Source organism: Echinops telfairi, unplaced genomic scaffold, assembly GCF_000313985.2.
Source record: "Echinops telfairi isolate 266 unplaced genomic scaffold, ASM31398v2 ScPeMD7_7427;HRSCAF=8465, whole genome shotgun sequence".
Taxonomy (NCBI): domain Eukaryota; kingdom Metazoa; phylum Chordata; class Mammalia; order Afrosoricida; family Tenrecidae; genus Echinops; species Echinops telfairi.
The window spans coordinates 13,521,377-13,549,097 of record NW_022111327.1 but is presented as its reverse complement, the minus strand read 5'-3'; the positions used below and the strand labels follow the sequence as shown (position 1 = coordinate 13,549,097).

Below are 27,721 nucleotides of genomic sequence, written 5' to 3'. Positions count from 1 at the left end.
CCCCCCCCCCAAAGGATTGCCTGATGCTTTTGCTCCGGTCAACATTCTCCAAAGGCCCTTGGAGAGCCTTCTTATCCCCTACAGAGCCCCTCACTGACCCCTGCCTGAAACAAGACCAAGTCTTTTTGTCCACAACAAAGGGCATCCCGTGGTTGCTGGGGAGGTGGGGCTGAGGTCACATGTCCTGCACACAGATTCAAGCACATGCTTGGGATCTCACCCCTGAAGTCAAGCACCACGAGGTGCTTTCGAGAGCCATCCTGGTCTCTGGGAGCATCTTCGATACTGATCTGAGACACATGCCATGGATTATAAATATGCTGTGGTGAAAGCAAAGCGCAGGGGGGTGGGTAGGGGGGAAGCCTGCAGTTTACCACTCAGCAGAAAACCGCTTCAACCTGAGCTGATCTGGTTTGGACTGCAGGGATGTGGGTGGAAGCCTGACAATTCTGCAGGGGATTCTGAGGAAGAAAATGGGGTTGAGGGCCACCCAGCAGAACAAGACCCCAATTTAGGGTTCCTCTCCAGCACAGGTAGGGAATGGGCAAGAGGAACTGTCAAGTGAGTTAACCCTGCTCCTCCTGGACTTTGCCACCGGTGCCCCGCCTTCCTGGTGAATTCTCTGGGGCATGACTTGCCCACCACCTGGCTGGGCTGGGTTGAAGGGCGAAGTACCTGAAGGGTTTGCTGTCAGGGTCGGTGTCCTTGAAGCCCATCTCCTCCAGTTTACAGCGGCGGTACAGTTCATAGTGCCGGGTGTGAGTCTGCTCCCGTAGATCCTCCATGTTGACCCGAATCAGCATCTCCCTCAGCTTCACAAAGTCGCAGTGGGCCTCGTTTTCAACTGCATAGCAAGGGGGGAGGTTCATTGAAAGCACATTGAAAGGCAGGCCGGCAGAATCAGAAATGCGTGAAATGAGAGGCAACACGTCTTCCAGTGACATCGCCTAGCCACCTGTGTACGCAGAGTCGGCGTATTTACTTCTGGATTCCCTTTTCTACTGGAAATGGCACTGCAAAGTGACCACTATGACAATAGTGAGAAACAGTACTGCCATGAAAACATTTCAGAAGGCACTCAGTAGCACCTCAACCCCACTACACCAATCAGAACCCATGTGGAAATCTTCAGATTCATCCACTTGTCTGACAAATCCTTGTTCCCAGTCTTGTAGGAGGCACTGGGAATTGAGAAATGAAGTCATGGAAGGTTGCCCTCATGTGCAAAAGAGTAGATGTATAATGCAAAATCTAGAAAGATACAGTTACAGCCAAGGGAGTCCTAAAGACTCCAAGATCCCCAAAGAGGAGGAGCCTAAGGTCTCCTGAACCTAGTGCAAGCTTCAATCAAAGAAAGCCTCTTAAGATGACTCTTGAACCAAGAGTAGGAATTTATCAGGCAGTTAAGGGCATAACCCTTGCAAGGTCTCAAAGAGGTTAGGCAAGGCTACACACCTAATCAGTATAGCCTAGTAATCGAGGCTATAGGAACTCGGGGATAAAGACTACGACCCGGTGCCATAATCTCCAAAGAATTATGGGGAAGAACTAGGGCATCAGCAGCTGACAGTGACATGGGCTATGTCCTATCCCTCTGAATGGTAAGAGGTAGGTTTTTCATAGAGTGGGTAAAGGCCTGATGGATACCATCAGTGGTGATCAGGACCAAGTGGATCTCACTTTGCAGCCCAGATCAGGTGAGGCCTGGGTGGACCACCCCCTCAGCAACAGAGTGCAATACCCAAGAATGACAGATGTGGACTGAGTCCTAGCAATGTTAACTGCCTATGAGCAAGAGGAGTGCCCTGTCAAGCTGATCGTAGGGGTGGCTTCACAGGGTTGCTATGGTGGCGTCTGGCCTGATCGTGTCTGAGATCATGAACATGGAGGGGGATCTGGGATGAGAGGTTTGGGGCACAGTTGGAACAGACTGCCTTGTGGTTATCAGGCCACTCTTTCCAAAGTCTGACTCAATTCACAAAACCCCTCTGTTTAAAGCTCATGGTCTTCAGGATCAAACTTCCCACTGTCATCGAACAATCTTAAAAATGGGACCCCCAAAAGAGGGACCAGCAAGGCAACTTCTCAGGATGACCAAATAGATCATCTCTTCCTCCATCAGAATGAGCCCTGTGGGATGCTGTCAAGCCACATCTTCTTCCTCGCACTAGGCTTAGAGGAAAAGAGACAGAAAAACTTCCAAAAGCATTATTTGGGGGGAAGTGTGGGGAAGTCCCACTTGGAAGAAGTCATTGTGACCACCTCATTTTCTTCTCATTTCTCCTCAGATTCCTGTCGCTCAGGCTACAATTTCACGCCCTCAGTCGGACTGTTGGTCCAGAATGCATCTATGCAGGTACCTAGAGGAGTGGAGCGTCTCTAACCCCACAGATTATAGAAGACCTAAACATAGCCGAGCTTTACCTACAGAGAGGCCTGTTATTGCCAAGGGATCTCTGGTATGGCCTAGAACATGCCAGGCTTTGCATGTGCAGGGAAGGACTTGCTGCCCACTTGCAATTGTTTGACTGATAATAGGGACAAATTTACTCTGAACCAGCCACACTCTCACACACGGTGCCCCTTGTCATCTGAGACCTAGCTGGTAGGTGTAGACCCATCCATGGTAACCTTCAAAGTCGGTTTCTTTTAGTGTGACCACCTTTCTCTTGATTTTGTTTTATGACAGTAGTCTTATATAAGAGTCATCCTTTTGTGGCAGACTAATTTCACTCAGCATAAGGTCCTTCAGGTTGCGATGAAGCTAAAGAGGAGACAGGTGTCCACTTTGGGGAAGGTACTATCCTACAAGAGGGAGATGGATTTAAAAAAATGATGGCGACAGAGCAAGACAATGGGAGGTGGGATGAGGCATTGAACATAAAACCGACCTGCTCTGAAGGCCTTCACCTAATTCGCATAGCGCACATGGGCTGTTCCACAGATCCATCGTTCTTAGTTCATTTTTTTTTCATTGCTTTATGCGATTCCATCCCATAAGTGCCCCCGATTTATCCGATTTAACCATAACAGACATTTGGGGTCGTTTCTAATTATGCATCATCACCAACACTGCAGTGAGCATTCTGGCCCCTGCCTCCTAGCGCACACAGGCAAGTGTACGACGTGCTTTCTTTCACATCCTTCCCCACTTGGCTCCCAGTACACGCACTTTGGTTTGAGGAAGGCTTTCTCCGGGAGGGACCAAGGAAACTTACTCATGCCAGAGCATCCAGGAAAGGGACCAGAGGCTGCTCCCTAGGGTCCCCTCTGGCTACTTGAGGCCCAAGTAGGCACAAGTTAGAGATCAGTTGTACAAGGGTTGGGAACAGGCAAAGAGAAAACAGAAGTGTGTGTGTGTGTGTGTGTGTATGTGGGTGGGTGGGGGCTCAGTGTAGCGCCCCTGCTGGAGACTCACTCACCCTGCACCGTGCCCCAAGGATACTGCCGCGCCTTCATCATCTTATTGCCGATCTTCAGTTCTTCTGTGCTGCCAATGACAGCAAACGGCAGGTGGGCCTGCAACAGAAGGCATGCACACACACACACACACACACACACACACACACACACACACACACAAAGGAAAAGCTCAACACTCCAGAGGAAAGGCCCCATGCTGCCAACAAGCGCTGCTCATCTGGGGCGGGGTCCTCAGGCTGGTCAACTACAATGCCCTTCATCAAGTCAACAGCATCCCCAGCAAGAGGCATTAATGAGAAACAATCTAGCTGTGTGGCGATAAGGGGTCCCGTTCAAGCTCCTGCTGCTCAGAATTTCACAACAGAAGCTAACAAGGGCATGGTCAAATGCACAGAAAACAAACAAAAGCAAGACAATGAGCTCAGTACTCAACAGACGCACAACACTATGAGCGTAGCCATAAGGCACCCTGGTGGTGCTGTCGGGTAAATGCTGTGCTGCTAAACCCAAGGTCAGAGGTTTGCGGCCCTCAGGCACTCCTTGGGAGAAGAGGCTGTCTGCTCTTGTAGAGATGGACAACCCTATATAGAGCTGCTATGTTTGGAAGCAACTTGATGGCAATGGATTTGGTTTGATTGGGGCCTTGATTCCTTCTACATAGTGGTGAGGGGGATAGAGAGGGTTATGCATGGATAAAGGTGAACAAGAGGCTGCCTGGGCTCCGAGAATAGGTACAGACTGAAACCACACTGCAGACTGTCTTAGCTCTTCTCTTACTATTCTCATCCTACCCTGGAGCAAGAGCTCTCTGTACTCCTGAGCCTGGAAGCCAAGTCAAGCAGCAATTACCCAGGTGCCCATGATGGTGTAGGCTCTGGTTTAGTGTTCGAATGAAGACTATGAAAGGACCCCTGGTGGTGTTGTGGGCCACGCTATGGGTTGCTAACCGCAAGGTCAGCAGTTCGAGGCTACCGGCTGTTCCATGGGAGAAAGATGAGGTTTTCTTCTCCTGTAACGAGTTATAGCCTCTAGAAACCAAACCAAACCAGAGCCAGTACTACTCTGCCCTCTGCAGTCACTATGGACCAGAAATGACTCGATGGCAGTGAAAATGACTCAACGTCACAGAACAACAGCAACAAAGATAAACGAAAAGACACTCCTTGCCCTATAAGGAGCTTATAATCTTATTGTGGAAGCCAGAATGACACACCCCAAATCATGTTACATACGAAGTGATCAATGCATAGTTCAAATGCATAGTCTGGTACTTGATACCTTAGCCCCAAACCAGGTAAATCTGACTCATGGCCACTTCGTGTGTCAGAAAGCGGTGCTCCATAGGGTTGTCAATGGTGGTGACCATTTGGAAACAGAGCACCAAATTTGTCTTTTGAGGCACCACTGGGTAGGATCAACAATGTCAACCTTTTGTCTGGTGGGCCAGCCCCAATCCCAACTACTAAGTGGACACCTGCCCCTCCCCCCAGAAGAATTTACTTCAAAGGACGGCATTGAATCTGCAGCTCCGGGGGAGGGACATATCTGATCAGAGCACACGGGAGCAGATGAAGGGGGAGGAGGAGAGAGCACATCCTAGCCCACCAGGCCATGAGGATGATGTTCCCAATTAGAGCAGCCATTCCACAGAGAGAACCACATGGTCGGCCCCACTATGAGACATGATGCCCCTCACTGACCCATAGCCCTACAGGGGACAACACCAGAGACACAGTGTGGGAATTGCACCCGATCTGATCCCGCCACACCGAGGCAAAACACTAAGGGGGTGCAACAGAACAGCAAGGGAATGGAGCAGCGAGGTCCCCAGGGAATGCTGGTGGACTTTGGGGCCAGGGCTTGGTGCCCCAACAGACTGGACTGGAAAACACTCCTAAAGGCCAACAAACAATCCTTGAACTAAAATAATAATTAAAAAAATGTCAACTTTCTGCTTACATAACCATTTGGATGGAACCCCGAACTCCACTCTATACACAGTGGGTAGTTTATAAGTGTGGCTTGAATGGCTGTGCAGGGCTCCGAGAATGGTAGAGAAGAAAGAAGGGTGGAGGACACACGGGGGCGAGAGCTTGGTGCTTGCAGGGGTAACTGAGGAGCTTGGCTACTAACCGAGAGGCTGGCAGGTCACACTCATCCAAAGGTGCCTTGGAGAACAGGCCTGGCAATCTGTTTTGGAAAGGGTAGAGCCTTGAAAACCTCTCTAGCAGTTGTCCTCTGCATACAGGATTCATCGTGAGTGAGAACCCACCCCTAGCGACTAACAGCAATGTGATAGGTAGGCTTAGTGTGCTAACCTGGCCAGTAGGAACATGTGGGATTAATCAGGTCGCAGTTTGATTGGAAGGCAAAGAGAGAAATGGCCCCACGAGGCCTGCCCCTCGCTCTCTTGCCCTCTGGTGATTGGACCAGTGTGTGGCTGCTTTAGCTAGTTCTCTGCCTCAACTTGTGAGCTACACTGCCTGTGGGACAAGCCAATCTGTGGATCATGTCAGTAGAGTTTGAGGTTCTTTCGAGACCGGCTTTGCCATGCATCACTTGAGCTTGAGGCTGGTGAATCCTGTCGTCTTGCATTGTTTGCGTTCGATATCCCATCCGGGTCTGCTTTGCTAAGCCGAGCTACTGACTGTTGGTGACCCACCCTGCTGTTTGCTGTCTGTGTGCAGACTCTGCCTGCTTTGCCTAAGGGAAGACTCAGCAGTCTGCTTCCTTGACCTTGGACCCGGCAGCCCACGTGAATTGAAGGACTTCCAGTATATTAACTGTTCCACGGAAGTTAGTTGAACTGAGCCCTCTGTACTGCTATGTGGACTAATTAGCTGTTATGTTTCTTCGTGCTGTATACATCTAGCTATATATAGCTGTTATGTTTCTTCATGCTGTATAAATCTAGCTATATATATATATATATATATATTCATAAGTGTCCTGGTTTTGGTTCTCTAGAGAACCCTGCTAACACGAGCAACAACAGCAAGGGCCTGGCTGAGGCTTTGTGTCTCAGAGAAGAGGCTGCCTCTGACAGGTCGGATTCAAAACCAAACTCACTGCCATTGAGTTGATGCCACTCAAATCATCAATTTATGGTTTTGGAGATTTTGAGATTCTGTTCTGAATTCCCACTCTTTTGATCAGAATTCTTCTATAGAATCTTTGATCAAAATTTTCAGTAATTCTAGCGAGACATGGTATCCATAAACCCCATTGCCACCAAATCAATTCTAACTCACAGTGACCTTATAACAGCCAGAACAGCCTCCAAGGAATTCCAAGGCTATAAATCTTTAACGAAGTAAATAGTCACACCTTTCTTCCACAGGGAGGCTGGCGAATTCAAACCACCAACTTTCTGGTTAGCAGCCGACTGCTTCACCACTGCACCACCAGTGCTGCTTGCTCCAGGCATGGTAGGTACTCTTATTATCCTCATTTTATAGACGAGAAAACGGAGGCCCCAAAGGGCCAGGTGTCTTGCTAACAGGCACAGTCCTCAGAGGCTAGGCAGGGTGTGGAATCCAGGTCTCACTGACTTCCAAGTCCAACCCTGGCTGTTTTTCTGCTCCCTAATTTAGGGGACTCAAGCAGCGGATGGTGGGAGGTGGGGAGCTTGAAACTCTGGGGTGAACTGGTTGTGCAAGGTCTGACTATAAAGTGTAGCCCACCTCTGGACTGAAGCCCACAGCAAATCTGTCTTATTTGTTGTTTATTTAACTCTGTCTATGGCTCTCGCAGACAATCCTTTCTCTTTAATTTTTTTCTCTAGCTCTGCACCCCAAGAATGTTCTTCAAAGTGAAAAAACACAGCCCCGAATAGGAGTGCTGGTGGCATGGTGGCTTATGCATTGAGCTGCTTCTCCATCTGCTAGGTGGTCTTGAGTCCGAAAGGACACAATGGTGACAGTGAGTTAGTGTTTGAATGATTAGGAGCTCAGCTCCAAGATATCCATTCATCCTCCGAGGTGTTAGGTCATCTAGGTGAAGCCTCGCTGTCTTCACCCTCAACTGTTCCAGATTAGCACCTCAGGTATTTCCTTCTCTACATTCCTGCTCCCCCGGCTGTCCCTGAACTAGGGAAGTAGAAAAGGTTATGATGTAGGGGTGGGGTGCAAGTAATTTGGCAGTCCTTGTAGAGAGAAAGGAGCCCTGGTGGCTTAGTGGTTTCAGGTTGGGCTGTGATCCTCAAGGTCAGCAGTTCAAAACCACCTCCCACTTCAAGGGAGAAAGACGGCTTTCTATTCTCATAAAGAGTTATAGCATTAGAAAATCTCAGGATGCTGTTCTACCTTGTTCTATAGAGTCACTATGAGTAGATATTGACTTGGCGGCCAAGAGTAGAGAGAAAGGAGCCCTGGTATCATAATGGTCATGCACTCAGCTGCTAACTGAAAGGTTGGGGGATTGAACACACTCAGAGGACTCTGAGATTGAAGTTGTCAAGGATTTCATCTTCCTTGGAGCCACAACCAATGCTCATGAAAGCAGCCATCAAGAGATTAACGGACCAATTGCACTAGGTCAATTTGCTGCACAAGACCTCTTTAAAGTGTTGAAAAACAAGGAGCCGATTTTGAGGACTAAGGTGCGCTTGACCCAAGCCATGGTATTTTCCATCGCCTCTTATGCCGCTGGAAGTTAAGCCTTGAATAAGGAAGACTGACGAAGAATGGGTGTATTTGAATGACGGTGCTGGCTAATAACATTGAAAATCCCATAGCCTGCCAGAAGAACAAACAGATCTGGCTTGGAAGAAGTATGGCCAGAATGTTCCTTAGAGGCAAGGATGGCAAGATCTCGGTCTCAGGGACTTTGGACATGTTGTCAGCAAAGGCCATTCCTGGAGAAGGACATCATGCTTGGAAAAGTAGAAGGGCAATAAAAAAGAGAAAGATCCTTGCCAAGATGGATCTACACGGTGACTGCAATGATGGGCTCGAACAGGATGCTTGTGAGGATGGTGCAGGACATTCCGATGTTTCATGCTAGGCGACATCATCCATTGGCTGGCATCCAAGAACCACAACAGTAACAATAACAGAGGCTCTGAGGGAAAAAGACCTGCCAATGCACGCCCACAAAGATGAAGGCCTGATAACCCTCTGGGTAGCTCTAGAGTGTCATGCGGGGGTTCTTTGAGTTAGAATCGGCCTAATGGCACATAACAATGAAAGAGTAGAGGAATGATCAACAGCTATCCTGTGCTTACACATAACATGGGGGCACAATGGAAATGTAGGTGCAGATAGCTCGCACATGGCGCATAAGAAGCTAATTCTCAAGGGGGTTGTGTGGTTTGTACATGCTACTCTTATAAAGATTTGGCAATTGGGGTGTCATACGTGGGCTATTAGGCAAGCTCTGACTCCCTGAAAGCATTGCCCAAGGGCCTGGAGCATGTCCAGCCTTTGCTAGAGGGCTTTGTTGCAGGGTGGTCATCTGGGCACAATTCAGCCTCCCTCCGGGACCAAGACATGCCGAGAGTCTGAACTCCACCGCCCAACACCTTCAGGGAAAAGGTTTTCCCTTCTGTTAAGACTCCAAAGCATTAGCCATATGACATGAAAGTGCAGAGGCGGTGTCTGCAGAGAGCCGGACTGATGGAGGAGGTGACAGAGAGAGGGGTGGGGAGACCTTGCTATCCCGTTCTGGTTCATCCTTGGGTCTCAGCTGAGATGGATGATGGCAAAGGCAGGGAGGTGAGGTGGGCGAGGCCTCTCCGGGCTCCAGAAACAAGGAGAGAGGGAAATCTCCAGGAGAGAATAACAGCATAAAAATGTCAGTAGCCCTTTGGGCCTGATATTTTTATCTCCAAGAGACAGCATCCATTAGCATGACAGGGACGCTTGTTTCCCTCCTCAGGCTGCTGGCATTTGATGCCTCTGGCTTCCGCCCTGCTCTGAAGCAGACAACCTCACCCAACCAGCTTCAGAGGGCTCCTCGGCCCTCCCCCAGCCCACTCCTTTGCAGCTGGCATCAAAGGCTGTTCTGAGAGAGCTGCAAGGAGGCAGTTTCTGAGTAGCCCCAGTCCGGTTCCATTTGATTCTCCCAACAGCCTGGTTGTTGCTGGGGGTCCCCCTGAGTCAATGCTGACGCCTCTTAACCCCATGTGACAGAGCAGAATCTACCCATGGGATTCTCTTGGCCGCAATCATTACAGGGGCAGATACAACCCCCCCCCAACCTTCCCCTAAACCCATTGTCGTTGAGTCAATTCCGACCCACAGGACCCCTGGAAGACAGACTAGAAGTGCTTTCTAGGGTTTCCAAGCCTGTGATCTTTAGGGAAGCAGACTGCCATATCTTTTTCCTGTGGCATGTCTGGTGGCTTTGAACCACTGACCTTTCTGTTAGCTGCCAAGCACTCAACCGCTGCACCACCAAGACCATATTTACCAGAGTCGATGGCCAGGTCTTTCTCCAGAAGGGTGACGGGGCGGGTTAGCACTGCCAACTTTTCAGACCATAGCTAAGCACTTAGCTGTTGTGTCAGCAGGGTTCCTTTACAAGTTCGTTATCATAAACCCCATTTTGTGTTGTGGGAGAATTAGAGAGCAGAGGAGGGTCTCTAACTCTCACACCCACACCTTCCCTGGGAGGAGCCCGGATGCTCTGCTCTAACTTCCAGTTTCCCCCAGGGCTGCCTGTGCTTTGCCTCATGGCTAAAAGGCATGGGCCTCAGGTCCTCTACCCAGGACATCACAGACAGACCACTGTGATAACTGAGCTAAGCAAGGGCAAGATACATCCACCACGATGCTCCCAGGTCCTACCCAGTGTCCAAATCTTCAGGTCTGTCCAGGAGCCTGGCAGGAATGACTCCATGTGGGGTCAGACAGGAGTCATTGATAGATGCTGGGCAGCGCCACTTCTAGAGGGGTGTTTGCCTTCCTCCCCACCCTGGAGGCCTTGGATAGGTGACCCCAAAGGTCAGAAGCTCCCAGAGATAGTCTTGAGCCGCCTCTGCGAGTCTGTTTCCAGATCCACGAGGTTTTCTGTTCCTCCTGCAACATTGACACAGTGTCTGGGTGACCCCAACTGGCACGCCTTGTTTGATTCTGGCTCCACTGCATTCACGATACTTCACAGGTTATGTGCTGGCCCGCCTCAGCCTGGGGAACTAGATACCGTCAAGCCCCTTTCTTCCTTGTCTGATGATATCCAGATTGGGTTTGGCTTCCTCTGGAACAAACAGGATTTCCTACTTGTGCTGGCAGCTCAGCTTGCGTCTCCTCCCCTCCCCCGCCTCGGTCTCTGGCTGCGACTGAGAAGGGGATTGTCTGACTCTCTTTCAAGCCACCCCTGGTGGCTCCTGCACAAGTGCATGCCAACAATGGAGCCACCACTGTTGACTAAGGAGAAGCGATGGGAACTCTTGGGTTCTCACGGGGCCCCAAAGCCAAATAAATGAGCTGCCCTTGATGGAGATCAAAGCCAAGATCTCATTGGTGACCTACCAGCTGAGCTAATGCACTAGCCCCTATTCCATAACTCCTGCCATGGGTTGAGCCAGTTAAAGAACAACACTGAATTTAAACAACACAGCAATGGTTCATCTTCAAGTCTACAGCTTTGAGAGACGTCCGAACACTCGGCAAAGCCCTCTCACGTCCCTCTCTTGCCTTCTCTCTCAGAAGGCAATGAGACTTCAATATCCTGTAACTAATTCCTGCCATGAAAACCCATAGTTATGAGTGGAGGGATGTCTATAGAGTCTTCTCCACTTACGTAAGAGGCCTCTTCCACTTCATCTGATGCAATTCCCCTGACAGTTGGCTGAGGTGGCGGGCTGGAGTCAAATCTAGCATCGAAAAGCCAGCACTCATTCCTCCTATCACCCAAACCCAGGCCTCCCCTGTGGTGCAGCTTCATACATGGCAGCTTGTCTAAAGACTCCAGGGACTTCCAACACAGTTGTTCCTGCATCAGACAGACTAAGCAAGCCTGTGTAGATAGGTCATCGCAGCAATTCCCCACCTTTTCCTGTATCACAACACAGGTAGCACAGAACACTCACACGTATGATTCTCTTCCCATGGCATGACCAATGCAGGCACACTAGCTATGGGGCTACCTTCTCTTTTTCCCTCCATCAATAAAAAAAAAATCCATGGGACTTTTGGACTAGCATCAGACTTATGGACTTGGATTGTGTTGGGATGCATTCTTGATAAATAATAATTATTTCTCAATTTAAAGCTCTTTGTTTCCAATCTGCCCTATGAGGTCACTATGAGTTGGAATTGGTGTGGGGGCAGGAAGTCAGGCGAGAGAGTGACTTGCCACCCTGCTCAGGCTACTTTGTTGGCCAGTTCCTAAGAGGTGACAGCTGATTCTCGAATGATCACTTCAGAAGGGAGCGGCAGCAGGAAAATGTTCTAAAAATGGCTTTTATTACTAGGCCTGCCTGAGCTTGGCAGTACCCAGGCATTATGTCATTAGGAAACACTGATGGCTCTCAATAGAGAAAAAGAAATCTGTTCCCCAAGCAGAGGCTTTCGGGAAGCTATTAACTGTCTTCTTGAAATCACAACATTAAAGACTTCACAGCAACAGCATCCACACATTGTCAAGAGGTACGAGGAGATGTTTGCCTCTCTGCTGTCTCTATTACTCCTTCTGCTGGTAGCGGGGAGGTGGGGGGAAGGAGAGGAAAGTTTGGCCAATAGGTGTTTTGTTCTGTTCGGGTTTTAATTATTATTCATTCACACTTCCCCAAAGCAAAACATAATCCTGAAATTCAAAAATAGCATCTCTCCAAACCCAAACCAAACTCACTGCCATCGACTTGATTCTCTTAGAGACCCCACAGGGCACAGGTAGAACTGCCCTCTTTGGGTTTCCAAGGCTATTTGTCCATCTTGACGGGGACAGAAAGCCTCAGCTTTCTCCTGCAGAGCAGTTGGTGGGTTTCAACTGCTAACCTTGCGCCACCAGGTGACTAGCATCTCTCTAGTGACTAGCATCTCTCTAGTGACTAGCATCTCTCTAGTCTCCAGTCAAATCAAAAGGCTATGGGTCAAGGTTTTCTCTTGTTCATCTGAGTACAGATGAACTATGAGTTCCTGAAGCCAGCCACCTTGTTCAGCCTTTTTTTCATCTGCTGCCTCAATTGTCCCAGTATTGTTTTGGTTGGAGATAAAGCTCTTTGGTCTTTCCAGTAGTCTCATGGGAGCTCACTGGCCCAAACCAGAGAAGCAACACAGAGGTTAGTGGAAGGTGATGCCTGGATTCTGTGCTATCAACCTCTGTATCTCTGGGGATTTGAAGTAGCCACCGCTTAGGAGAGAAGAGTGGTTTGGGTCCTGGGTTCTCACTCACCAATTCTCCAGACTCGGATAATCAAGAGCTGACCACCCATCGAAATGGATGATGGGAGATGGTTGACTGCTAGTTGGTAAAGAAGGACAATGAAGATGAAATGGTCAGAAGGCCGAGGCCCTGTGCTTCCACTCACGTTCATGGTTCCATTGATCTCTGCCACCGACTCGTCATCTGTTGGGAATTGGTAGATCTGGACCCCGTTGCTGACAAGTTCGCTGGTGATTTTGATTTTGAACTTTGTTAGCTCGCTCTTAGAAATGGCATCGGATTTGGCAATGATGGGGATGATGTTCACCTAGGGGAAAGGAGAGCAAAGCGCAGTCAGTGCTGGTGGCTTGCGCCTGAAAGCAACACGGACCCAGGACTTGCACAGTGGCAACAGTTCAGTCTGAGGAGCTAAGACTGGACCACCTCCAGAGCCAAAGAACAATATCGTACACAACATTGGGTGCTTTCTATGCACCAGGCGCTCAACGAAGTGATTTAGATGTATTAACTCAATGGATCCTGACAATAATCCTGCCAGGAGGGATTATGTGCCACTGTTCTGTCAACGAGAGGTGGAAGAAAGATGGGGTAGTCTGCGTTGGTGAAGGTCAATCTAAAGAAAAACTTCCAGGATTAGCTCCTTGAAAATCCTAAAGGCAGGTCTAGTCTGTTTCATAGGGTCACTGGGACTCAGAATTGACCTGACTGCAGTGGGTTGGGTTGCCAATGAGAATGTGAGGCCTACAGAGGTGAAGTAGCTTGTCCCAGGCCACAGAACATGGAAGGAGCAGAACTGGGATTGAAATTCCAGTCGAGCCTTACTCCTAAGCCCTTGGTCTGAACTGTGACGCTGTCCACCAGCTTAGACGCACATTGAGGAATAATGGAAAGATGCCAAGGTCATGCCTTGAATGAGAGGAAGCAGAAGGATGACAATTGGAGACCTGCCAGTGACAAGGGAATCAGTGGCTGTTCTTTGTAGTCCGGGCAGCCCTAGCCAGACAGGCTCTGGCCCAAAACAGAGGTGGCAGAGACAGGAAGGGAGGCAGTGCTCAGTGGCAGTGGACACCTGGCTCCCTTTCTGGCAGCAAACACTGGCCACTGGCTAAGCAATTCAATGAGGCAAAGACGACACTCAGGTACCAACCTGACCTCCGACATGTACAAAGAGAGGAGTTACACAGTTTGCCTCTCATGACTCAGTTCGGGGTAAAGAATGCACACAGGTGCAGTAACACTTACGGATGCTGGAAACAGCAGAAGGCAGAAACTTTTCATAGAAGGGACAAGCACATATTTCCCACTAAGAGATCGAGAAGCTTCCAAGCTGAAACTCATCACCATTGAATTTATTCTGACTCATAGCGACCCTGTAGGACAGGCAAGAATTGCCATCTACTCCGGAGTGGCTGGTGGTTACCAACTGCTGACCTTGGGGTCAGCAGCCCAGTACACACATAACCAGTATACCACCAGAGTTACAGTCATGGAAAATCACAGGGCCAGTTCTCCCCTGTTCTACAGGGTCGCTGTGAGTCGGCATCAACTCAATGGCAGTGAGAATAGAGGGAGCTAGATAAGTATTAAGACTGCAGTCTGTCAAAGGTGGAAAACTTGCAAAACCTGGAAAAACAAGGCAGTCCCACCAAGTCCCGGCTTTCACAAGTTTCACTATATAAATTCCCCAATTCAGAGAGCAAGAGAACAGTCTAGTGCCACCCCCAAAGGCCCACCCATCTCAACCCTGATCCTTGGCCACTTCTCCAAGAAAGGAGAAGGCCTTCCCTGTCAGCAAGTAAAGAAACTCGAACTTCATGTGCCTTTGTGAGCATGAACACCCTCAGTCTTTGGCTCCCGAGGAGAGCGAGGCTGTGCCTTCTAGAGTTCAGGCTCTGCGTTGTGGAAGGGGAGTTTGGGAGCTCCAGACTAGGAAGGCAAATTCAGCCTCCCTCATACTTTCGCTTAGGCTCTGTGATGAGTTGAATTGTGTGACCCCACAATACATGTTGGAGCTCTGACCCGGTCCCACTGGAGCTTATCGTCTGAGAAACTGGACTCGGGGCAGAAGAGCATGACATCAGGGTGGGAAGAAAGCTCATTAAGAAGCTTGCTTGCTGAGCGGGAAGAGGACCTGAGACATTTGCTGCGGAAGAGCAAAGAGGACAGCATTCAGAATGTAAAGGAAACAAAACTCACCGCAATGAAACCAATGGACAGCGTGACAATGAACAGAGCAGGTGGAAGTTGACAACAGATTTCATCTTGCTTGGATCCACAGTCAGAAGCTCTTGGAAGCAGCAGTCAAGAAATTGAATGACCTATTGCACTGGGCAAATCTGCTGCACAAGACTGCTTTGTGTCGAAGAGCAAGAATGTTACTTCCGGGACTCTGGTACACCTGACCCATGGTATTTTCGATCTCCTCGTATGCATGTGAAAGTTGGGCGATAAAGACAACCACAGAAGAATCGATGCATTTGAGTTGGAATATTGGAAGTACCAGAAGAACAAACAAATCTGTCTTGGAAGAATTACAGGCAGAGTGCTCCTTAGAGGCAAGGATGGTGAGACTTAGAGTCACGTACTTTGGACATGTTAGCAGGAGAGACCAGTCCCTGTGAAGGGCAACATGCATGTTAAAGTGGAAGGGCAATGAAAAAGAGGAACGCCCTTGATGAAACAGACCGCCACCCTGGCTGTGACCATGGACTCTAGCATAATAACAGGTGGGAGGCTGGTGCAGGACTGGGTGGACGGAGGGTTGCTATGAGTCAGAATCAACTCGATGTCAATTAGCAACCACAGTGAGCAGATGCTGGCCTAGATACGCAAGAGCGATAGGGAAAGGGAGAGCGTATCTCCACATCCCAGTTTGACAGTGAGTACTTATATTGGGTATTTACTGTTGCTGCAAAACTATCCTTGAATGTGGTGGAGCATACAGGGGACAAAGTGATGAAAACCAAAGTTATGAAATAGAACCTAACACCTTGAGGGACTAAGTCAATGGGCCTGGGCGCTCAGGACCATAGTCACAGAGGACACCAAACTTAATGAGTATAAGGGTTCACAAAGACAATGTTGTCTCGTGAGTACTGGGGTCTTCAAAGCTGGTGCGCAGCCATCTGAGGTGCACCTATTGGTCTCGGAAAGAGGAGTGATGAAAATCGAAAGATGCTAAGAAACAATTGGTCCAACAGGTGAAAGGACTATGCAAGCACAGCCCTGCGATGAGAAGATCTACCTGGTGCCAGCCGCCACTCCCCGCTGCTCTCAAAAGGAGCACACGAGAAGATCCAGGAAAGAGAGGGAGAAAAACATGTGAACTAGAACTCACCATCATAAAAGAGACCAGTCTCTCTGGTCAGATAGAGGCTGGCGAAACTCCTAAAACTATGACCCTTGGTCCACCCTTTAGGCCTGGAACAGAATTTATCTCTGTTAAAATAACCAACCATTTAAGATCAAAGGGGCAGTATTTATCAAAGGACAGAGGATTAGGACAGAAGGAGGAATACTTGTAGAAACAGGAACGCAGGGAGGAAGTGAGATAAGCAACGGGTACAGGGAGGGGATTGAAATAGACATGTTGAAACAGAGAAGCCCTGATGGTGTAGTGGTTACACGTTGGACTGTGATCTTCATGGTTGACGGTTCAAAACCACCAGCAGCTCTGTGGGAGAAAGACTGTTACAGTAAACAGTTTCAGTTTTGGAAACCCACAAGAGGGTCTCTGAGTCAGCAGTGACTCAATGGTTTGGGTTTGGTGTTGAAACAAAATGTGTGTGAATTGTTGAATATAAAACTGATAATCTGCTCTGTAAACCTTTACCCTACATCACAATTTAAGCAGAAAAAGAATCCTCTAAATCTTGGTCTGAAAGGCTAAAAAAAAAACAAGAGGAAAAGTCAAACTGAAGTGACCTTGGAATCTTTAGTGACAGACAAGTTCATTTTATACGTATGAAAAAAACAATCCTGCGGTCACTTCTTTCATACTGTAAATAATGTTCCTTAACATGAATCCATGTCCAATTTCCCTACAGTGGGGATTTGCATATTTTTCTTTTCTCTTAAAGCAAAGTATGCGTGGCTCCATAGCCATCTTTCTCAGGCAAAGAGGCAAGGAGACACGGCACCACAGAGCTGAGTGGGAATCTAAGCGCTGCCAGTTGCTAGCCAGATGACGAGGCAAGTTGCTGACTTCACCGAGCCTTCGAGCCTTCGTTTTCTCTTCTGTAATGGGCAGATGACAGTGTTTACCGCCCAAGGTTGTTGTGAGAGTTTCACTCCTCAAGGGATTTAGCACTTCGGTGGCATAAGCTGAGGGTTTAAGAACACTAGCTGTTGCCATCAAAATTGCATTAATACGCAGAATACAACTTTCAAAGTCAAGTTTCCATGTTTGATTTTAGGATAACCCCTCCCCCCAAACAAAACAAAACAAAAACCCACAAAAAAAAGACCTGTTGCCATGGGGTGGATTCGACCATAGCACCCCCATGTGTTACAATTGGGTTCTTGGCTCTGGTTTTAAAGGAATCAGGCCCTCAGGCCTTTCTTCTGTGGTATCTGTAGGTAGGTACAAACCTCCAACCTCTTGGTCAATTAAAAACAACAACCAAAACAACCACCACCCAAGCCAAACCCGCTACCACTGAGTCTATTCTGACTCATAGTGATCTAATAGGATAGACTAAAACTACCTTCTAGGGTTTCTAAGACTGTAATCTCTATGGATTTCTCTCAAGGAATAGATAGTGGGTTTGGACCACTAACTTTTCCATTAGCAACCAAGTGCTTAAGAACTATGCCACCAGGACTCCTCTTTTTAGTAGTCCAGAGCAAAGGATTTGTACATTCTGGGGAGCTGGGTTCTAATATAGGTCAGTTTGTACTTGGACACCTTTCTGTGACCACAGCCTGCACCCATAGGCCAAAACAACTCTCTTGCTTGTGAACATCTTTATACCCAAGAGGGATCAGAGCAGAAAGACAGCTCAGGGCAAAGCCATCCCCACAAAGTATGCATTGCAGGTACTAGATCAGTGACATCACATTATGGAGTCAGGGAATGATGGAGAAGATGGGGATGTCACAAAACCCTCCTTGTACTAGATAGCTCCTGTAAGTGTGGGGCCTACTGGGGAGTCTGGACCATAATCTTAGGGAACACCAAGGTCAATTGGCATAACATAGCTCTCAAAGACAATGTTCTCCATCCTGCTTTGGCAAGTAATGCCTGGGGTCTTAAAAGCTTGTGAGCAGCCATCTAAGGTGCACCTATTAGCCTATCCCCATCCAGAAGGAAGAAGAGTGGTGAAAAAAATCAAAAGACACAAGAAAACAATTCGTCCAATGGACTAAATGTGCCATGCCAGCATCAGTCTCCACAACCCTGAGACCAGAAGAACTAGATGGTGCCCAGCTGTTATGGTATAAAGACCATAACAGCTCTGAAAAGGATCACAATGGAGGGTTCTAAATAGAGTGGGAGAAAAATGTGAAACAAAACCCAACCTCATAAAAGAGACCAGGCATATTGGTTGGATATAGACTTGTGGGGCCCTCCCAAGACTCTGGCCCTGGGTTACTCTTTAGGTCTGGAACTACATTCACCTCCATGTTAGGATACTCAACCATTTAAGGTCAAAAGGGTAGCATTTCCCCAAGGACCAAGTTTCAAGGGTTAGGAAAGAAGGAGGAATGAGAACAGGAAACACAGGAAGGAAGTGGGATAGGACATTCAGGGGATTGCAACAGGAGCATTGATGCCACCTGTGTATGAGTTGTTGCAAGTTGAGATCTGCTCGGTAAGCCCTCATCGAACTCACAAGGAAAAGTTAAAACACAAAAGGAGTGAGGTCTCCTTGCTCAACCCCCCACATGCTCTGCCCCCACCCCCACCCCCACCTCCTTACTTTACTGTCCAGCTTCTTCATTGTCACTAGGTCCAGAGACTTCAGGGAATGACCGGTGGGGGCGATGAAATACAAGCAGGCGTGGATGCGGGAGTCGTGGTAGGTGTGTAGCACTCTGCGGATCTTCAACTCTTCCTGCAGGTAAGCCTCAAACTGGGCGTCGATGAATTCCACGATGGGCTTGTAGCTGATGGAACAAGGGATGAACTTACTTGGACCACTCCGAAAATCTGGTTCTTGACCCAATGCTTTTTGAGAAGTTGAAAATGGCCTGTGTAATCTGGTCCTCCTTCCATCCTGCTAGGCCTCTCCATCTCCTGTCAGTGGCCCTCCAATCCTGTCAAGCCTGACTACCATCTTGATCTTCACAGACGCCATGCTTAGGGCTGTCTGTACATCACCACTTTGAAATGTCCTCTTCTCTCTCTTCAGCCCCATCCTGTCCTCCTAGACTTCAAGGCTCAATTTAATACCCACGTCCTCCATAGGGCCCTCCCCAACTATTCCAAAAAACCCTTCCATCACACACACACACACACACACACACACACACACACACACACACCACTGCCACTGAGTTGACGCTGACTCATGGTGACCCTGTAGGACAGGATAGAACTGCCCCATGGGTTTCCAAGCTTGTAACTCTTTACGTGAGTAGAAATCCCCGTCTTTCTCCTATGGAGTGCCCAGTGGTTTTGAATTGTGAACCCTTCCGATTGCAGCCCAACACATAACCACTATGCTACCAGGGCTTCTGAAGCATTAAACAACAAGGTATTGACATTTTGATCAAACATTCTCTAGAAGAATCCTAATTGAAAGGGGGAAATGAAGACTGGAATTTCAAATTCTCATGGAATCCAAACTGTCCAGATCCCTGGACATGGAATGAACCCCCAACACCATTGCCCTCTGATCATCTTTAAACCTTACCCTAAAATATCCTCTAGAGTCGTCTTTATACCATAAACTGTGTCAACCTTGAGCAGTGAGCTCTTTCAAGCTCTATCTCTATGGAATCAAACTGACAACAAGCAACTCAAAAGGTTCAGTAGAGGAACCTTAGGGGGAGGTGAGTTTATGTGAATGAGGGAAGAACAGAGTAGCGAGAATGGTTGAACAACTGGAAGGAGATCATCAATGTCACTTAATGGCACATGTAGAGATGGTGGAATTGGGGTATGCTCAGCTACAATGACGACAACAAAAATAAATTGTTTCAAACCAGAAAAGAAAAATCATGGTATCGGTAGCTGTCAGAGTTATTGTGAGATCCGTCCCAGGCTACCACCATAAGGTGACTACCCCAATGAGGTGAGTTGCATGAGAGTTTTTGTTTTGTTCTGTTTTTCAAGGCAGGAAAAAGTTATGTTGACACTGTCTTGTAGCCTTCCAAATGCACAACTATATGATGACAAAGTGTGAGATATTGTGAGAACGACCACAGGCTGACACAGATAGGAAGCAAATCAGATACCTTTGGAAAACCAGCCCTGATGGACTCACTGGATGCTGGATGTACTAGCATTCAATTTGAGAAGTGCAACTTAAACAGAAGCCCCTCCCCACCCCCCCCAAACGAGACCCGTCTGTGTTGGATTACTGACCATGTGCCTTTCTCACAATAAACCACATCTTCGTAAAAGACAAGGATGTGAGGGGCCTTGCCCTCTGCACCCCACCCCACCCACCCAAGTTCCCCAACAGTGTGACTCTGTGTGGCAGGATCTGTCTCCCTAGAGGCTAGGTTACATCTTCCCTTCATGTATCTCCCCGCACAGGGCCTAGTAAGCCTGCTGGATGCCCACTAGTGGCTATGAACTTCTCCTTTATACTCTGGAGAATTCAACTCTGACTTTTGCTCAGTCTTCCTGGAGTTCAGGGGGACTCCCAACTTGGCTCTTAATCGCCACATATTTTCCCCTCCTTCCATATGAGAGACCTGGATTCAATTCCCAGCCAGTGCGCCACGTGCACATCTGTCGGTGGAGACTTATATGGTGCTACGATATTGAACTTCCAGACTAAGATGGACTAGGAGGAAAGGCCTGGTGATTTAGTTCTGAAAATCAACCAACAAAAACTGTGGCTCACAATAGTTCCTGGACCAACAACTCATCTCGAGGGTGGCATTTCTTCCAAGGTTGTAACTTTAAAAATCTATGTACTTATGCAAAAGTTGGTAAGGATGCGCCTCCACACACCTTCCGCACACGCACACACGCCGCCCCATCTCTGGCATCTCCATTCACAGCTTCCCTTTGTGGCCTCCAACTCCTGACAGGCCACGCCCACCTGCCATCGAGTCCATTCTGACTCCTGAGACCCTATGGGACAGAGGAGAGCTGCTGCACTGAGTTTCCCGGGCTGCGCATCTTTGGGGAAGCAGATTACCCCATCTCCTCTCTCGGAGTGGCTGCTGGATTCCAAATGCGGGTCTTGGGGTTAGCAGCCCAGGTTTAACTCAGTGTGTCACCATGGCTCCTTCCAAGTCCTGCCAGAGTGTCTTAAACAAAGCCAGCCCTCTGCTCCTTCCTGTCCTGGGATTCCCGGAGGCAGCTCCCATCATTCCCAGCTCGCCCTTCCTCGCCCGGGCCATCCCTGCCACCCCTCCAGGCTCTTTATGCTCTAAGTAGGTCAACTGAGCTTCAGCCCGGCCCCTCTGTTTTCATCTCTCTTGGGTAGCTATTGGCTGATGAGAAGAGGTTTATTATCTGGGCCAGGGCCAGTAAATGTTCAGCTACCATGGCCAGAAGGGGCCAAGATTAAAGCTACTGCCTCCCACCTGCACCGCCAGGCCCCACCTTGAGCCTTTTAAAAAGACCCACTCCTCTTAGTAGAGAAGGGGAAATGGTGTTTAAAAAAAAATCACAGGATCCTAGATTCTGGAAGCTGCACACAAAAGAGAGAGCCAGGTGCAAGGCATCCCTGTAACCACAGAGCACAATCTACAAAGAGAGTTCCTTCTTTCTTCTTTTGATCCTTTTGAGCCAAACCTTGTTTGGAAGGGTAACAGTATCAAAGAATGTCTTGGTTGCAGAGAGCCTTAGAAAATTCCTGAAGAATCAGGAATGAGGTTGGGGTGGGGTGGGGTGCATTCTTTCACCCAAAATGGATTCTGGGTCATTGTGACCCTCTAGGACCAAGGAGAACTGCCCCATGGGGTTTCCAGAGCTGCCACCTTGACAGAAGCTACCTGCTGGCTCTTTCCCCCACAGAGTAGCTGGTGGCTTTGAACTATCAACCTTGCAGTTAGCAGCCAAGGGCTTAACCACCGGACTAGCAAGGTTCCCTGTGCTGCCCTTATACTTAGAAAATTAATTGGGGGGTGATTTGCTGGTTTTGAGTTTTGAACATGGGTTGGCTTCGTTTTTCTGTTCTTCATTTTGTGTGTGTGTGCGAATTTCATTCTTGGTTCTCCAAAAGGGATCAGAAGAAAAGGGTACATTTTGGTAACCAAATCACTAGTGATAAACTAACCCCTACCTTTCCATCCAGGAGCCCTGGTGCTGCAGCGGTTACACAGTGGGCTGCTAACCACAAGGACTGCAGTTCAAAACTACCAAGCACTCCTCAGAAGACAGACGAGGCTGGTTACTCCCGCAAAGAGTTACAGTCTTGGAAACCCACAGAGGCAATTCTACTCTGTCCTATAGGGTCGCTATGAGTCAGAATTGACTCGATGGGAGTGAGTATAGACCATTCCATCATCTCTAGCTCTCAGGGTGTCTGATTGATACCCGACTCCCCTTCAAAGACATTGCTTTCCCAATATCCTTCTCAACTGGAGACGTCTCCCTTTCCCTCTCTCGAGTCGCATGGAGGGGTGCAGAGGGAAGCTTTCTTCTAGCTCATTAGTCCCCTGGATTACAGTGATACCCTCCTTCTACATTAATCAGCTAAAACACACCCCACCCCTCCTCATCATGACTGCTAGGCTGTGCCCTTTCAGGACGGGAATTCTTAACCTAAGGTCGATGGACAGGATTCGGAGGATCCATGAATTCAGTGCAGCCTGCTTATTTTCTGAAAGCCCTGGTAGTTACGCGTTGATCTGCTAACTGCAAGGTCAGCAGTTCAAAACTTTCAGTCGCTCTGTGGGAGAAACACGAAGCTTTCTACTCCCATAAAGAGCTACAGTCTCAGAAACACACAGGGGGCAGCTCTATCCTGTCCTATAGGGTCGCTATTAGTTGACATCAACTTGATGGCAGTGAGTTTGGTTATAGAACTGCCTGGATAAACCCCCAAGGCTGCCAATCTTTATGGGAGCAGACAGCCTCATCTTTCTCCCGTGGAGCAGCTGGTGGATTGGAATTGGTGACCTTGTGGTTAGCAGCCCAGTGCCTAACGTACTACGCTCCTTGCACTGCCTTATCTTTTCCCTGTCTCCGAGAAGCTTCTTAAACCAGCAGCCTACACTCGTTTTATCTGTTTACTTTTTTTAACACCATTCTTTTGCTTCTATTTTTATGCAAGCAAGCAAAGCATATACCTTTCTATTCTGCCCTCCTCTGAAGGAACAGCAGTTTTCAGTTTGTTGATTATCCTTTCAGACTTTTTCCCGATGCATTTTTAGACATAAATAAGCCAAAAAATGAAACCCACTGCCATTGAGTCAAGTGTGACTTGTAGTGACAGCCTCCTCTTTCTCCCATGGAGCGACTGGTGGATTTGAACTGCCGACTTTGTAGTTAGCAGTCCAGTGCTTATCCCACAGAGGCACCAGAGAACCTTAAGTACATAAGTACACACACACACACACACAGAAATGTTTGTTGTTTGGGGCAGGGTAGCGGAGGCCAGTGAGCTTATGCAAACGACATCCTCATCTATGATTTTGCAACTTTCTTTTTTCACTGAACAATATGCCCAGGACATCTATCCCTACAAGTACCTGTAGATGTACCTCGTTCTTTTAAACTGCCCGGATACAGATTCATCTAATGACTCTTATTGTTGTAAATTTCATGTTTGTTTAAAACTAGCCTGTGGGTCACAAAAGCATGAAAGCCAGTTTCCATTTTACTCTTCCTCCTTTTCTAACCACTGCGATCAGTGGGTAGGTCCGACGGGTAAGGAATCCGGAGGGATTTAAAGGAAACTCATTCGGTTCACTTTCTTGCTATCTGTAACCAATGCTTCAGTGAATATCCTTTCTGTATTCTTCAGGAACACATGGGATTGTTGGTTCAGGCGGTACACCTACAAGCCTACTGCTGAATCAGAAGGTATTCGCACAGGAAATTTCAGTAGCTACTGCCAGATTTGCCCTCCAAACAAAATCTGTATCCATTTATACTCCTACCAACGTGAATGAAACGACCCAGTGTTCCTGGGTATTGCGTCAGCTTTGCTTTTTTTGGTGGTAAATCTGAAGGATCAAAAATGATTTATGATTTCATTTTGCATTTCCCTGATTACTGGTGAAGCTGAATGATCATTGTTTCCTATGCTGATTGGCCATTGATGTTTCCTCTTCTATTAGGTGCCTGGTTATTTCTCATTGAATGGAGAGTTTTATATTTATATTTTTGAAAACCTCCTTTGTCTGTTATATAGGTTGCAAATATTTTCTCCCTGTCTGTAGCTCGTTTTTCCTTTTGCTCTGGGTAGCATTCAACATACCAACGTGCCTTTTAGGATTATTTGAATGGCTTTAGATCCATCCATCTTTTCCTCATTGCATTTTGGATCATGATTAGAGAAGCCTTCTCGATGCTCCCAATTATTAAGATACTTGTATGCTCCAATAGCTGCATAATTTGCTTTTAATTCAACTGGAATTAATTCGGGGGGAGAAGCATTTGTGTAGCAGGGTCTCACTGAATGGGGCTGGCCCTCTAAAACCATGGCTGATGTTAGCAGCATCCTTCTGTGACTGATTCATTCTTGTCCTGCTGACGTGTACGAGTTAGAGTTCCAAAGCTGGCCCTAGACTCCCTCTTCCGTTCCACTGCTCTTTTTTTTATTGTTGTAAAAAAAATAGATAACACAACAGTTGCCACTTGAACATTTTTTTCGCACATACGATTTTGTGACATCATTTGTATTAATCACGGTGTACAGCTCTTTTTGATGCCTTGGCTGTCTTATCTCGACACTCAGCCATCGTGGGCATGCATCTTCTGCCAGCTAGTCTCCTGGCACTACTTTCCTGTGCATAGTGCCAATGACCTTGGTGCGTATTGCCAACCCCAATGGATACTTTCTGGCTCTTAGCTTTGGGGACACCCTCCTATCATTCCCACCTACCCACTGCCTGATTCAATGCCTCCTTGACTTTTCCACCAATAAAGATCACGGTCAAAAGAGTGGTCATTGGCTGCTGTGGGGGGTGGGGGGAGAGGGGGTGCAGAGCAGCTGGTCTTTTCCAACTGCCGATTGTATGGTTAGCAGCCTAATGTGTAGTCGTGACGCCCCCAGGTCTCCTCGGACATCACTGCTTCATTCCCTCCTGCTCCCCCATATCAGAGAAACTTCTCGTTTCTAAGGAGTCCTGGTGGTACAGTGGGCGAAACATCAGGCTGCTAACCAAAGGGTTATCAGTTTGAACCCACAAGCCACTCCAAGGGAGACAGATGAGGCAGTCTGCTTCTGTAAAGACTGACGGCCTCGGAAACCCTACGGAGCAGTGCTACTCTGTCCTGTATGAGTCAAAAGAGACTCACCAGCAAGAGGCCTACTTTTTTTCGGTATCACATTTACAGAATAATTGAAACAATAAGGATATTTTGTTTTTCAAGAATCCTGCTTGATATAGCATCATGATATTTTCTGTCCAGTTAAAGCAATGAAGAACAATTCACACTTCATGCAATTGCCCACTCACTGCTGTTGAATCAATTCCGACCCCTTGCCACACTCTAGGACAGGGTAGATCCACCCCCATAAGCTTCCAAGACTGCAAATCTCTCTTTTTTTTTGTTGCTTTTAATAAATCATTTTATTGAGGACTCGTACAGCGCCTTGAACAATCCATATATCAATTGTATGAAGCACACTTATACAGATGTTGCCATCATCATTTCCAAAACACGTTCTTTCTGTTTGAGCCCTTGGTATCCGCTCTCCTGTTCCCCCTCCCTCTCCTGCCATCCCACCCTCGTGAACCACAATAAGGGTATTTTTAATGGCGCCAGGGAGAAAGATGAGGGTATCTGCTCCCATAAAGATTGACTGTTTCAGAGACCGGTGGGTTCTGTTCTGTCCTGGAAGGTGGCTATGCATCAGAATGGACTCAATGGCCGTGGGTTTGGGTTTTGAGGGGCAATGGGAGGTAGGTTCACCTCTAAGGGGCAGTATTTGCTCAGTTCTCTCAAGCCAACCTTTATAAGACATTTTGCAATGTCTGAGAGAGCAGTGAGAAGTGAATTAAGGCGTTCCTGAGCAATCTGCAAATGAGAAGAAGCCTACACCCTGTGGTCCAACCCCCCGCTTCCTCCTCGAGTCTAATTTAGTCTCAACCAAACAAGGCTAGCACGATCAGAAAGCCTATTAAACAAACAAACAAAACAACAGAGATGACCTGCTTTTAGAATTTTAAAAGGAAAATAAAATTGTGGTTCAATTAAGCAGAAGCCCCATCTAGTTCTTCCTGATCAAGAAGGGAGTCTGCTCTATTTTGTATTTTTGTAAGTTTCCCAGTATATGAAACCCAGGAGGGGAAAATCTACAGAGGCAGTATCTGGATGAATAGTTCTTTGGGGGTACGGCAGGGGAGGGGGGGGGATGAAGAGCGAATAGCAACGAGTAGAAACTATTCTAAAATTGATTGTGGTCATGAATGTACAACACTTCTTGATATGATATGAACAATTCCATTGTATGCTATTTGGATGATGTCTCAATAAAACGGTTAAAGAAAAAAGGAAGAAATGGCGCCTGCTGGTTGGAACTTCCAGGGAGAAATAGGAACATCGAAGCTAGAGTTTTGCTCAGGAGCAAGAGACTGCTCAGACAGTGAGCAGACACTTTGCTCAGGATGACAGATAGCCCTTCCTGAGAGGAACACATGCAGAGACCACGTGACGTCTAGTCAACTATGGTGTGACTGCCAGAAAGTACCTGAACTCCAACCCTGTCCCTGACCCTCCCTCACGACCATCCCTCACGACACGCTCATCTCTGACCCTGGCACCACTCTTCGCTCTCCCCCCTTGTCACACCCCAAGAATCTCTCCTGGTTCTCCTCTGACCTCTTGGATGGTTCTGATGCAGTCTCTTCATAGGCTGTCATTTAACATCTGCTTCCTTAACATCTCACAGTGTTTGTACATCGTCCAGTGTTGTCCTCACTGGACTCTGAGCCCTGGATGATCTTACACACCCATGGTTGGAAAGTTTCACCTCTACGTTGCTAACCCAGTCCTTCTTTCCAACCCCAACCCTCGTCTGGCCTCCAGCTCTGTATAGTCAACTGCCTCCTCCTGAAGGTCATCCTATGTCTAGATGTTCTACAGGCAAGTCAAGTTCATCATGTCCCAAACAGAGCTCTCTTTATTTTAAAGCCTCCTTTTCTCACTCTTAAGGAGTGTTGGTTGCATAGTGGTTACGCATTGGACTACAAATGTCAGTGGTTGGAAACCCCCGGGCGCTCTGCGGAAGAAAGAAGGGGCTTTCTACTCCCTTGAAGAGTTACAGTCTCAGAAACTCCCAGGGGCAGTTCTACCCTGTCCTGTGGGGTTGCGGTGAATCAGCATCGACATGATGGTAGTGAGTTTGGTTTGGGGGGCTTCTCTGTCTTTTAAAAGGAGCCCTGATGACACAGAGGTTAAATTCTTAGCTGCTAACTGAAAGGTCTTCTGCTTGAACCCTCCACCTTGGGAAAAATATGTACTGGTGTGTTTCTGTCAAGGTTTACAGCCTTGGAAACTTTCTGGAGCAGTTTCTACTCCGTCCTGCATGGTCACGTCCTGCATGGTCACGGTGAGTGGGAACCGACATGACCACGGTGGGTTTCTTCTCTTCTTAAAATGCTTGGTGAAAGGGAAGGTTCGGTAGAAAGGGGGAACTGATTACAAGGATCTACATATAACCTCCTCCCT

At 47.8% G+C, this 27,721-nt stretch overlaps 1 protein-coding gene and 1 non-coding gene across 3 annotated transcripts in view; both read right to left on the bottom strand.

Moving 5' to 3' along the window:
- SEPTIN6 (septin 6) overlaps positions 1–27,721 on the bottom strand; it is an 89,490-nt gene that overhangs the window by 21,515 nt on the left and 40,254 nt on the right. For both annotated transcript variants that reach the window (XM_004710072.3, XM_004710070.2), the window contains exons 4-7: positions 18,672–18,858; positions 12,896–13,057; positions 3,423–3,519; positions 676–844 (exon numbers count right to left, since the gene is read on the bottom strand). In XM_004710072.3, the coding sequence (XP_004710129.2) occupies positions 676–844; positions 3,423–3,519; positions 12,896–13,057; positions 18,672–18,858 (615 nt within the window). The remainder of the gene's footprint in view (positions 1–675; positions 845–3,422; positions 3,520–12,895; positions 13,058–18,671; positions 18,859–27,721) is intronic.
- LOC115872643 lies at positions 23,647–23,767 on the bottom strand. Its single transcript, XR_004047977.1, has one exon. It is a non-coding gene; the product is annotated as a small nucleolar RNA SNORA61 (small nucleolar RNA).